An 11,706-nucleotide genomic window follows, 5' to 3' on the forward strand; every position below is an offset into this window, starting at 1 on the left:
TAGTTTCCCGTTTGACTATTATTTTTTCATGAACTAAACCTAGAATATTCAATGGAGTAAGTTTTTCAATTTATTTTTGAGAATTCTATGTACAAGTGTGCACTAGATACTCGTAGATAGCGCGCTAGAATGAGTGTTCAATGAGTATCAAATTCAAAGTAAAGCTCTGTAGGAGGAGGAAGGGGGGGGGGGGGGGGGGGATCTGTTGTTGGTAGCCCTTGCCCCCCTTGGGTGTCGCCACGATGCTGCTATATTGCCGAGGGACTGATTCGACACCTTGCAATGGTGTTGGAATTGAGATTGCACTTTCTTTTTAAAGCTACTACTTGGAGTATCAATTCTGCTCACTAAATTTCTACTAACCATTTTTTGTTTGTAGTAAATCACTTACTATAAGTGATAAGTTAAAATTGCCAAAAGAGAACTCATTGGTCAAAACTTAAAAGTGTAATTACAAATGTCCTTTTTACTTGTATCTAAAATTTCCTAGTATCCTACAGCCCTTCTGAAACCATATTTAGTTATTTACTCACCAAACTTGGAAGGCTGGAGATTAGCAATACTGTGAACCTTACGAGGCCCAGTGCAAGCAGAATCAAATTTGCACAATTGATCTACCATTTTAGGAAGCAGATGAGTGACATTTCATCAACTTCAGTTCTCATCTCTCCCTGCACTGTTCATGGAGACAAATGTGAATTTCAGGTTTAAAAATCGAATTATAGGCTGTAGCGTAAGAATATTTATGCAGATACAAACGAACCTTAATAGTCATCAGAGTAGTTGCCATCACTGTCTTGTTCATATATCTGATATTCCCCAACATCTGCACCATCCAACTGCTGATTAGAAGCTCCTGTAGATGGAAAGCTTTCAAATAGTTCCTGCAGGTAATTCCTTGATATGTTCTCTGCACCTAAATCTGAACTATGTAAAGGAGATACAATTGGTAGTGAACATGTATCTAAAAGAAAAAAAACGCTACATACAACAATAAAGACATTATATTGTAAGTGACAGAATTGGCACAGCTTCACTTCTGCAAGGCATGGCCAGAGCTAGGTTTTCAATTATTATTACAAATAATAGCACAATAGGTGGATACAGGAATCAGACTGCAGGGTGAAATCAGCATCCTCTCCATCCTACAAAAGAACAAAATACACGTCATTAGAAATGGGATATATAGAAAACAGATACCTACTTGTAGCATACTGACATCATCTAACCCAACATTGGCCTGTAGTTAAGGAAAAATCTGGACCAAAACCACTAAGCGTATGAATCTCACCAGGTATACAGTGTCATTTATGTCCAATTCCTCTTCACCATCTTCATCCTCAATCTCATTGTCTTCATCATCATCGTCATCGTCATCATCTCCTTTATCTTCATCACCTGTCATCTCTGCTATGACAAAATTAGTCTATATCTGACAAGCAAGCAATAGGCGAAACTACAAAGGAAAAAGCCCGAGAAGGCTGACATGCGACATTAGTACTAAAGTGCAAACATTTACTACTGATAAAAGCAAAGCATTACTAGAATTAAAGAGGGAGTAAGTTGCTAATTAAAAGAGGGATAATCTACAATAAATCTTCTGAGTGCTGAAGAAGTGAAAAAAATAAAATAAACCTGGATTAGCTTGCAGTTCACCCTCTTCCCCGGGCTTGAGATTGTTTGCTTGATAGCGCGTCTTTTTTGACTTCTCAAATTTTTCAGAAACACGTTTCAGCAAAGATTCAGCACCGTCCAGAGGATACACTGATAAAAACCTCACTGCAACACCTAATCTTAAACTATCAAGAACATATGATGTGTACCATCCCGTTGAACACTGCATAGTATTGAAAAAAAACAAAAAAAAAAAAGATAAGATGAAATGAACCTGTATAATGAGCATATGATAGGTATATGGCATCTAGAGTAGTATTCATTTGAGAAAATGAAGAAATCACAAAGATAGTGATAGGGCAAGGGTGCTGGAAGCTAATGAGAAATTACATAGTAAATCCTCTATAAAACTGATTATCTTTAGCAATTTGTGATAACTGTATAAGTTCATCCTAATGAATCCGTTCAGGTGGCTGCAAAAGCTCACTTGGTAATGCATAATGATAAACATGATACCATATAAACATGTCAGTTTCAAAATATATGCTTCAGCTTTATGCCAAGATTAGAGACAGCAATTACGCAGACGGCACCAAAGTTATAGTCTTATAAAGCATTGCAATGAGGATATTGTTAACCAATGCTGAGCAGCTGGAAGCCTGGCAGCTCTATAGATGAACTAGGAAGTAATGTAATTAAATCTTTATCAAAAAAAGATGAGTACGGACTAACAGTGCAAACAGTGTGGTTTGGAGGTTTTCGTATCTCATTTTGAATGTAATCATCGGCAAGTTCAGAAAGTTGAAAATATGTCTGACATTTGTAAGGGAAAACCCGAAATGCGCACAAATCCTCCCAGTTACGCTTCTTTCTGTAAAACAAATGTTTACAAGATAAACAAAATTCAGCTAATTAAGGATATTTGAGCACTTATTTTTACTAATAATACCTCTTTCCAGATAATACAACTTTTCAGTAGGTCAATTTCTGACCTGTAAACTTTTCAAAAAAAATTTAAATTGATCTAATTAACAACTTTTTAAAGCAATTTATTTTTACTACTCCCACCGTCACTTTCCTATGGTTACGTATTCTATTTCGGGTGTATCCTTTCTGTGGTTACATTTATGAACTTTCCTAAAATAAAATACTAATTTTACACCTTTACCCCCATATTTTCACACTCCCATTACACTTACCCTCGTATTACACACTCCAATGCAACTATTCCCATCCCCAAAGCAAATATTTCCACTTAACAAAATATTTAACTACTCCCAAAACAAATATTCTCATTATACATACTCCCAACTTCTTTTTCTTAATACCCGCTTAATAAACCAAATGTAACCGTTGAAAAGACTTTCCAGATTCCGGTGGTTTTGGCTCACTTGATCTAGTTTATGATGTCATAGCTAATATGCTTCCAATTCGAAATAATGGTTACACTTCTCATTTCATTGGAAGATTTAGAACCATGGTTTCATTCGAAATGTAAGAGAGGAAAGAGAAAAAAGTGGAATATTGTAAGAAAAAGATAATGAAAATAATGTACAGTAGTGTAATATAAGAAAAGAATAATACAATAAGAGGTCATATTATCCAAAGTAAATAAACTGCAAGTGTTACCATTTTTTAAATCATTTAATTACATTGGCTATGATAACAGAACAGAACAAATATCATACAAAACATAATCTAAATATTAATCATCAAAATATCATCAGAAATCAGAATCGCACATTGAAACAAAAACTAAACTACTTTATTAGAGATCAAATCAAACAGATAACTTACCCACTAGCAGAATCACAATACCCTCTCAAAGATGGGGGAACCCTGAAATCAATTCTTTGATATCTGTCAAAGTTTACAATAGTGAAATTAAAATTCAGGTTAACCAAGGTTAACTATCTCCTTCAGTAGATCAAATGACACATTGAAATTGAAAAAGAAATCCTTGCAGTCAACTAGCAGTCTCAGTGACATCTAAGGTTGACTCAGGTTAACTATCACCTCTTCAGAGTTCAAATTACATGTTGAAATTGAAAAAGAGATCCTTGCAGTCAAATTAGCAGTCTCAGAGACATCAAAGGTTCACGTGGCCAATCAAGCCAGAAGGCACAGAACAATCTCCCAAAAAAAAAAGATCAAAGATGACTAATTCAATTGTTTATAATTCAGGAGTTATTAAGCCAAGAATCACCCAGAAAAACCTCATGAAATTTAATTCTGCTTTGTGATTTTTTTTTTTTTTTTTCCCCCGGAAACAGAAAGAAAACAGAGCATTCCTCAAAAGGGGCATTTAGGGGTGTACACATTGCCCAAATCAAACTGTAAAACCGTACTGCAGAGAATAATAAATGTCCTCCCAATGTGACCCGAAAAAAAGCTACATGGACATAAGTCCAAAAGATGCATTTTTTTTCAGACATAAACTAATCATCATTCTACATCTTCATCCTATTGTCTTCACGTAAAAAGACAAAAATATTTGCGGACAAAAAAGAATTTCAAGCTGAACCTCATATTACAAATTCACAATTGTTTCTATTGAATAAGCAAGTGCTACTGCTCGTAAACACAGCATACATAAATCTACCAGGTGATGTAATACATGAATTTTCCAAGTAAGACACTCACGTAGGCAAGTTTGACAATATTATAACAAAATTATGATGATAATTAAATTTCATGCAAATTTTGTTTTAGAAGCATTATCAATATGTCATGACTGGAAAATAGAAATCATCAAGCAGTTGCTTGATTTGATCTAAGACACTTGACTCACCAAGGCCTGCAAGCTCGAACAGAATTACAGAAGTAGGAGTGTAACAAGAACAACTCTCAGTGCACAATGCAAAAAGGATAAAGACAGAAATTTAGGCTATTTAGCACCATAGATAAATTTATAAATGAGCTTACATGCGAGATTCAGGATCTTTGCGAGGATCGTAACCTTTTCTTATCCAGAACCTATGGAAAGGTCCACTTCCAAAGTAGTATGCACTCCGAAAAAGAAGCCTGTACCACCAAACAGCAGAATAAAAAGCCACAAATGAAAAAATGTATATATATAAACCTACAGATTTTTGCCACATCAACAAGCATTAAGATAAAAATGACAGAACAAACCTCTTAAGCATATGGTCTCCAAATTTCAGACCCTCTTTACACAAGCGTTCATGGATAGAGCTTCTTGTCCAAATGGGTCGTTCATCAAACAAGTTAGACACAACCATCTGCCATTTCCATTGATCTGATCCTCGTGATATGTAATCCTCCCAGTTAACCCTTTTAGGAATCTGTATGATAGTTAAGTGCTACTAAGCAACAGGGAAAGATGGATAGTAATGTGTACTTTTAATTGTAGAAGAGCACAATAAAGTGCCTTCAATAGGTAGATAGTACAGATATTTCGAGTCAGAAATTGAAACACTGTATACCAAAATTTGAATAAGATACGTAACTTATACGTATTCTCTAACAAAGGAATATAAATTGCATAAAGAATATCAGACAATCAGATGGAAAATGAAATAAATCCGGAAACCCTCACAAGAATATAAGCACTTAAGGTTTTCAGAAATATATCTCCAAGTGAGGATATCTTTGATATTGAAATCGATAGCTAGACATGGTTCAATCTCCATCTGCATAAAGGAAAAAGGCATATCAGTCATTCGGCATATGTAACCCACCTTCACAGAGTCACAGACAAACATAAGGAGGACTAACTGTTTCTAAGTCCAAGTATTTCCAGAAACCTGAGCCAAAATAGCAGTTATATTTACTGCCAAGCATCAGAAATCAGTTTATTTCATTCGTCATAAGAATGACAACATAGTAAAACGAAAGCAACCATATAGTGATCAATTAATAGATTTATAAACTATGCCTAGGCTTTGGCCATCCCAATATTATGAGACCATTGACCCCAGCAGCTATAACCTATAAGATGTTTAAGGAGCACAGAAAATTTTCCTTTAAACCTTCTAGTGCTTAATTTTCCTTTAACCTTCTAGTGCTAATATATGTAGAAGTATCCCACAAGACAACCTCAACTTCAAAATATTAGCACTCTTAGCAGTCACTCGCAAGTATCAACAATGTAGTTTGAAAGTCTTTTCATAAAAAGAGTATCTGCAGTAAGTAGAAAGTTTGTGTGCATCATAGATTATCGACCTGTGACAGATAAATTAAAACCACTCCTCTTACCTGAGACACACTTTAGGTACATAAATTTTATTTTCTACAAAACCCTTCGGAGCCTTTCAAATTGTCAATTACATCAATTATGTCACCAAAACCTGTATACATATTGCAGACTCAAATAATCTATTTGTGTATATGAGATTGATAGTAATGACTAGAACACAGCATTACAGCTTATAATCCCCCAAATATAAGTATGCACAAATAACTAGATATAATCATGTCACTGCAAGAACTTCAAGCAGAAACTAAAGGATGCTATAATGATGTCTGTGAGAATGTGACTGCCACATGCTATGCAACTTACAAGCTGCTGCCGCCTGCCGGCATATAATAGGTTGTCCAGCCATCATAGAGGTAGACACTAAGGTTTAAACGATGGTTCAATAGTATAACATTCAAAATGAAACCTAATTGGATTGCACATATGCATATGAACATATAATATAGAAGTAACTCTTCAATTTGAGAAATTTTCGACTCTTTAACAATCCAAACATCGATAATCTCTACTTTGTGCTCCATAGAAAGAACCAAAAGTCATCTATTAAACAAAAAATCATAACTCACATATTCACTTCAAACTAATAGTTGGTCATATATCTCATCAATAAAGAGTAGGAGCAGCAAGAAAAATAGAGTACCTCCCACCGATGTTGTACAACTCCCTCCTGTTTCTTTTTGGAACTCAATGTGATTGATGGCCTCAACCTAAAAAGTATATAAGAAGGCATAACAAATGAGTTCAAACAGGCTTAAATCACTCCCTAATATTCAGACGTTCAGTAAAATAATCAATTTTAATAAGATTGAAACAGCCATGGCCAACACAATATAGTAGTGTACTAGTATTATGAAACCAAAGCACACCATATCATCTATAACAAAAATTCATCGTTAGAGTTTCTGATTGGATTGTACTCATATATGAACTTAAAGCTAGCTATCCAAAGTTCTTTCATGCATCTTGTCCCAATTATTAAAACAAGGATATCCTAACTTATCTTGAAAATTCCAAAACAAATTAAAAGGTGCACTGGGAAATAAAAAGACAATAAGTAATTAGATCCTTTTTTTCATTATTATCCGTATTTATCAAAAGGAAACTTCATCATTAAAATTTCTGATTGGAGCTTACTCATACATGAACTTCAAAGGTGGTTATCCAAAATTTTCTTATAAGGATATCCTCACTTATCTTAAATATTTTAAAACAATATAAAAGGTGCACTGGGGAAAAGAATAAAAGACAATCACCACTCACAATAGGAGTTATATCTATTATGATAAGAGCTTAGGAAAAACAGTTCAACAACGACAACATCCACAGCAAAAAACAAACCACAAGCAATTTGCTCAACCACCCCTTATTAATTCAATTTTGAAATGCTCATAGAAGCAAAACCCATAGCTTACACTATATTCTCAGGAACATCTTTCAGTGAAAACAGTGGAGGTACCAGCATCATCAAATTTTCATCATCAGCATCACCAAGATCTCCCTTCTCTGTGAAAGTAAATTTTGAATAATGAGAACATAAATAATTAAATACAAAATATAAATATCATACTTGCACAAAAAGGAAACAATTTTACCAAATAGCCCCTTCACTTCATTATAGCTTCCTTTCTTATGTGCAGCATCAGCATGTACAGCAAGGACATGCTGATAATCCACCATTCCTACATTTAAAAAAAAATTAAAAAATCAGGAAATATGACTGCACTTACTGAACTATCTAATCTAATTAGACACCCTGATCACATTTAAGATCAATGTGGCTATGGAACCAAGTGAAGTTCAAAGATGCTATGAAAACGACGTCTTTGGTTAAATCAATCTTCAAAAATCATAAACGGATCTATGTAACAGTGCTTAAGGCAACTCAGTGTAGAAGAATATTAGTCCAAAGTAAGAGAATGTGAAGTTATAGTCCTCCTGCAGGAAGTTAGATAAGCAGAGATGTTGAGTCACAAGGTAAGTAGGAACCTCTATAGAGAGTGATAACCTGATATCCTATGTAGGCTATGTAGCACCGCTAGCAAGAAAACAAAAAAACAGGGAGGAGGAGAATCTTCAAAGACTAGGAAACGAGGAATAAATAAATCTTGTAATCTAAATATAGCTTTAAATGCCTGACATAACCATATTCTAAATAGATAAACAGAGTACTTAACATTACAGCAACATTTAAGCCTCGTCTGAGTCATTTCAAGACTTGTTCACATTTGCTGAAAAGTACATTGAGGACAAAATTTACGAGTCCTTGTTTCACTTTTCTTTCATGCTCTTTGGAAACATAGACAAATAATAACTCTTTGAAAATCAATATATACTGTTGTCTCTGGCAGTATACACATAATTTCAAGTCTTCATAGCAAATCAATTGATTTAGGAAGCTTAGCTTTTTCTTCAGGGATCATATGACACAAGTCTTAGCTTTTCTAGCTACGCGGTTCAAAAATATCAATAGCAGTCTTTCCTTAATTCAGTTGGAAAGTCTAGTGTGGAATCATACAAACTGAATTCAGCACAAGATTTTGTTTTTCCAGACACGTGACAGCTCACATTTGCTAAAACAAATTCAAAAGAATAACTACGCATTTGGTGTATTAAATTCCTTCGCATGCCTTCCCTATGTGAATTAGTGAGAAGTACATATGCAGTATTCAATGCATATACAAGCATATATACATTGAGAATTCTTTACTTCATGTTCAACAATATCTCAGAATCCTAACCATTATTATTAGAGAGATAAATACAAAAATTATCTGTAAGATTACCGTCCCCTCCTACCCCCCCCCCCCCCCTCCCTAGTTAACTACACGTTGTATTGAATTTCTAATAATGTCTCAAATCAAACGATATAAATTAATTCAAAGAGAGAAAGAAATCATAGTTTGCTCACCAGTAAAATTATAAGCCTCCGGCACTCTAGCAACAATATCGGCAGAGAGAACATTAGGCTTTTCAGGTTTTTCAGAACTGCAATCCTTGGATTGGCTGCTGCCACAATTATTATTTTGAATACTCCCACTATTCCCCTTGGATATTTTCAACAGCAAATTATTACAAGGATAAATCTGCCCAAAAGCAGGATGTGAACATGGGTCTTCAGGACGGAAACGAAGCTCCAATTTGTTTAACTTGGAGCTGCGAGCCTGCACACAATGAAAGCAAAAGTAACCATCAACTACTTTAAGTTGCTCAGAATTTGCAGAGTCTACTTGATACAACATTTCAGTATTAATAAACCGACTCAAATCTAAAAGTTAAAGTAAAACAAGAATTACTATTGAATTATCCCTAGAAAAAATTTGCTAGACTTATTATATAAATTATTTTCATAATCACAATTTTAACAAGTAAACTATGGTAGAGTAAGTGAAAATTACAGTTATATTAGCCCACCAAAGTCAAACATAATCTATGAGTTGAAATACGATATGTCATACAACATAATCTTCGACCAGTCTTTATGTGCTATATTATTCGATTTGCATCTCATCTGATCCCAAAAATAAAATAAATAAATAAAATAAAATCATTTTTAGCAGTATTCAGAAGCAAGCAAAGCAGGCAATTTGACATTTTTTTTATCTAGGCTTTGTATGGGAAAGAAAAAAAAGATAAACCTTTATCAGTTACATCAATTGACCTTGAATTCAAAGAACAATTCCTAAAACCCTAAATATTTGTTGCGTTTAATTGGTTTTAAAACTCTACAATTTACCTTAGCAATTGCATCAATTCCACCAAGGGTTTCGACAGCACGCGACATGGATGAAGGATATGCAGGGTAGTGGACTGCAAACAATTCCTCACTAGGTAAAAATCCTTTTGCAGTACCATCTTCAATGACTCCCATAACTTGGAGCTGTATAATTATCAATTAACAAACTATAATATGATAAGAGATCTAGTAGAGCAATAAAATTAAGATATCAATCACGCTAATCTTCATCAATTAAAGGGCAACATTTCCACAATCTTGTCTATAGGCATAATTTTAATCACTACTAATGGATGGAAATGTTTGAGTATGAAATAATATAATTTGGGTTAAAAGACATAAACTAATAGGTAATACCAATTTATAAGAATTTAGGAATTAAAAGGCAAGTCAACGCCGGACTCCGGCGTTGACCGTCACGTGCCAGGCATGTGACTAAATAAGTTGAGTTTTTTTTTTTTTTTCCCTCACTTTTTTCACGATTTTCCCCCAAATTCCCAATTGCACCCAATTTTTTTTCATTTCTTCTTTCTCTCTCCTCAAAGTATAAACACAAATTGACTAGAATGTGCAATTGCGCCCTCTTTCTCCTAACAAATACATCCACAATGCAATTGAGGACAAGTAACAGAATGTATAAGCATTGTGAATTGTGAAATTTTTTCGAATTTGTCGAATTTCTGCAATTTTGGTTGATGTTGTTCGTTTTTGTGTTTATTTAAAATTGAATTTGCAGCAACATGAATTTGGGCAAAATGAAGAGAACTAAGTGTAGCTGAATATCAAGTCGGTTAAAAATTGTGCATTTTTTGCCCTTTGCCTTTCCTTTTGCCACTGATAAGGTCGAAAAAAAAATATTGAATAAAAATGGTGAGGAAACACTCCAAAACAAGAAAAGAAAGTGACAGGAAGAGAGAGTAGTTCAAAGAATTTACCTTTAATAGCCTATATAATTGTCGCTGTTCTGACCTCACCAACAATGGCAGACTTTAGTAAATACCATGAACAAAGCTTAGACGAGAAAGAAAGAAGAAGAAATGGAAAAGTTGGATAAAAATTGGGAATGTTAGAGGAAATCGTGAAAAAGGTGGCAAAAAAGGGGAAAAAAAAAAAAAACTGACTCAACCTAAAGAGTGACTCAACGTCAGAGTCCGGCGTTGACTTAGGGCCTTTTCACATTTACTTAATTTCATTTCAGTTCAGTTCAGCTCCAATCAGTTCCGTTCAACTCCAATCAGTTCAGTACTTAATTTTCCTCTTTTATAAAATATTCATTTCAGTTCAGTTCAGTTCAGCTCAAATCAGTTCAGCTCAGCTCCAATTAGTTCAGTTCAATTCAACTCAGTTCATTAAATGTGAACAGACCCTTACTTGAAATTAGGACTTGGTCCCCTCAATAACCCAAAGTGTGTTTTGTGGTCATTTAAAACAACTTTTGTTTTAATTAGTCCTTCTGAACAAAAGTAATCACTTAAGTGGTCCTTTTGAACAAATTTTCCCAAAGAGTTTATTTGTTGTTGATGTTGTTTAGAGAGCCACAAAGGCAAATAATGAGAATTGATTCAGGATCTCCTCAAACCGCGAATCAAGCTCTAATCACTTGAGCTATTTTTCACTCTCATTAACTCCTACAATATTTGATTTACTGATTACTCGTTTTTTCATTAAAGGTGAGAACCGTGAAATGAAGTGGCTTATCGCCTTCCTGGCCCGAAACCTCTCGCAAGCTAAGGTGTAACAAAATTTCATCCTTAAACTGTCACTAATGGAAATTTGATTATTTGTACCTATAATACGGAGTAACAATTACCGGTAATTGTTGGGTAGTAATAATTTGTTTTTTTTTTTTAAATTATTTTTTTAACTTAACTTTTTTTTTTTTAATTGAAATCTCCCATATAAAAATTTAATCTTAAGCTCAATGACAAATCTAATGGAGGACATGGTCACCCCTACCCTTTGGGGTTGACCATGCCCTTAATTTCACCCTTTATTCATAGGGTTTTCGTTTAATTTGGCAGCGAAGCCGCCGGAGATAGTGGTGTCGTCGGTAATATTGATGGTGGAAGGTATAGACGAGGAAGATGGTGTCGATGGAAGGTGGACACAGTGAAGATGGTGAAAATGGTCGGTGGAGGTT

General features: G+C 34.4%; 1 protein-coding gene across 3 annotated transcripts; it reads right to left on the bottom strand.

Annotated features, from left to right (window-relative positions):
• Positions 1-211: 211 nt before the first annotated feature.
• On the bottom strand, positions 212-9,879 carry LOC145609175 (uncharacterized). 3 transcript variants are annotated; one of them, XM_081664724.1, is made up of 15 exons: positions 9,567-9,879; positions 8,742-8,994; positions 7,426-7,512; positions 7,246-7,336; positions 6,474-6,540; positions 5,224-5,267; positions 4,750-4,920; positions 4,540-4,638; positions 3,412-3,474; positions 2,347-2,485; positions 1,636-1,837; positions 1,292-1,398; positions 1,106-1,145; positions 764-922; positions 212-676 (listed from the first exon to the last, which is right to left on the bottom strand). In XM_081664724.1, the coding sequence occupies exons 1-14, from the start codon at positions 9,699-9,701 to the stop codon at positions 765-767; spliced, it is 1,656 nt and encodes a 551-aa protein (XP_081520850.1). In that variant the 5' UTR covers positions 9,702-9,879; the 3' UTR covers positions 212-676; position 764. The 3 variants fall into 3 exon arrangements, with proteins under 3 accessions (XP_081520850.1, XP_081520849.1, XP_081520848.1); XM_081664723.1 differs by having other exon boundaries at positions 214-671; positions 1,292-1,407; XM_081664722.1 differs by having other exon boundaries at positions 215-676; positions 1,292-1,407.
• Positions 9,880-11,706: the final 1,827 nt, after the last annotated feature.

This window comes from Chenopodium album, chromosome 23 (genome assembly GCF_948465745.1).
Source record: "Chenopodium album chromosome 23, dcCheAlbu1.1, whole genome shotgun sequence".
NCBI classification, from domain to species: domain Eukaryota; kingdom Viridiplantae; phylum Streptophyta; class Magnoliopsida; order Caryophyllales; family Amaranthaceae; genus Chenopodium; species Chenopodium album.

Excerpts from the sequence above, each read along its gene's own strand:
- LOC145609175 (XM_081664723.1), bottom strand. The coding sequence starts at position 9,701 with ATGGGAGTCATTGAAGATGGTACTGCAAAAGGATTTTTACCTAGTGAG. Across the intron at positions 7,513-8,741 it reads GGAGGCTTATAATTTTACTG|GAATGGTGGATTATCAGCAT; the intron begins GTGAGCAAACTA and ends TTTTAAATGTAG. Across the intron at positions 1,408-1,635 it reads TGAACTGCAAGCTAATCCAG|AGATGACAGGTGATGAAGAT; the intron begins GTTTATTTTATT and ends TTGTCATAGCAG.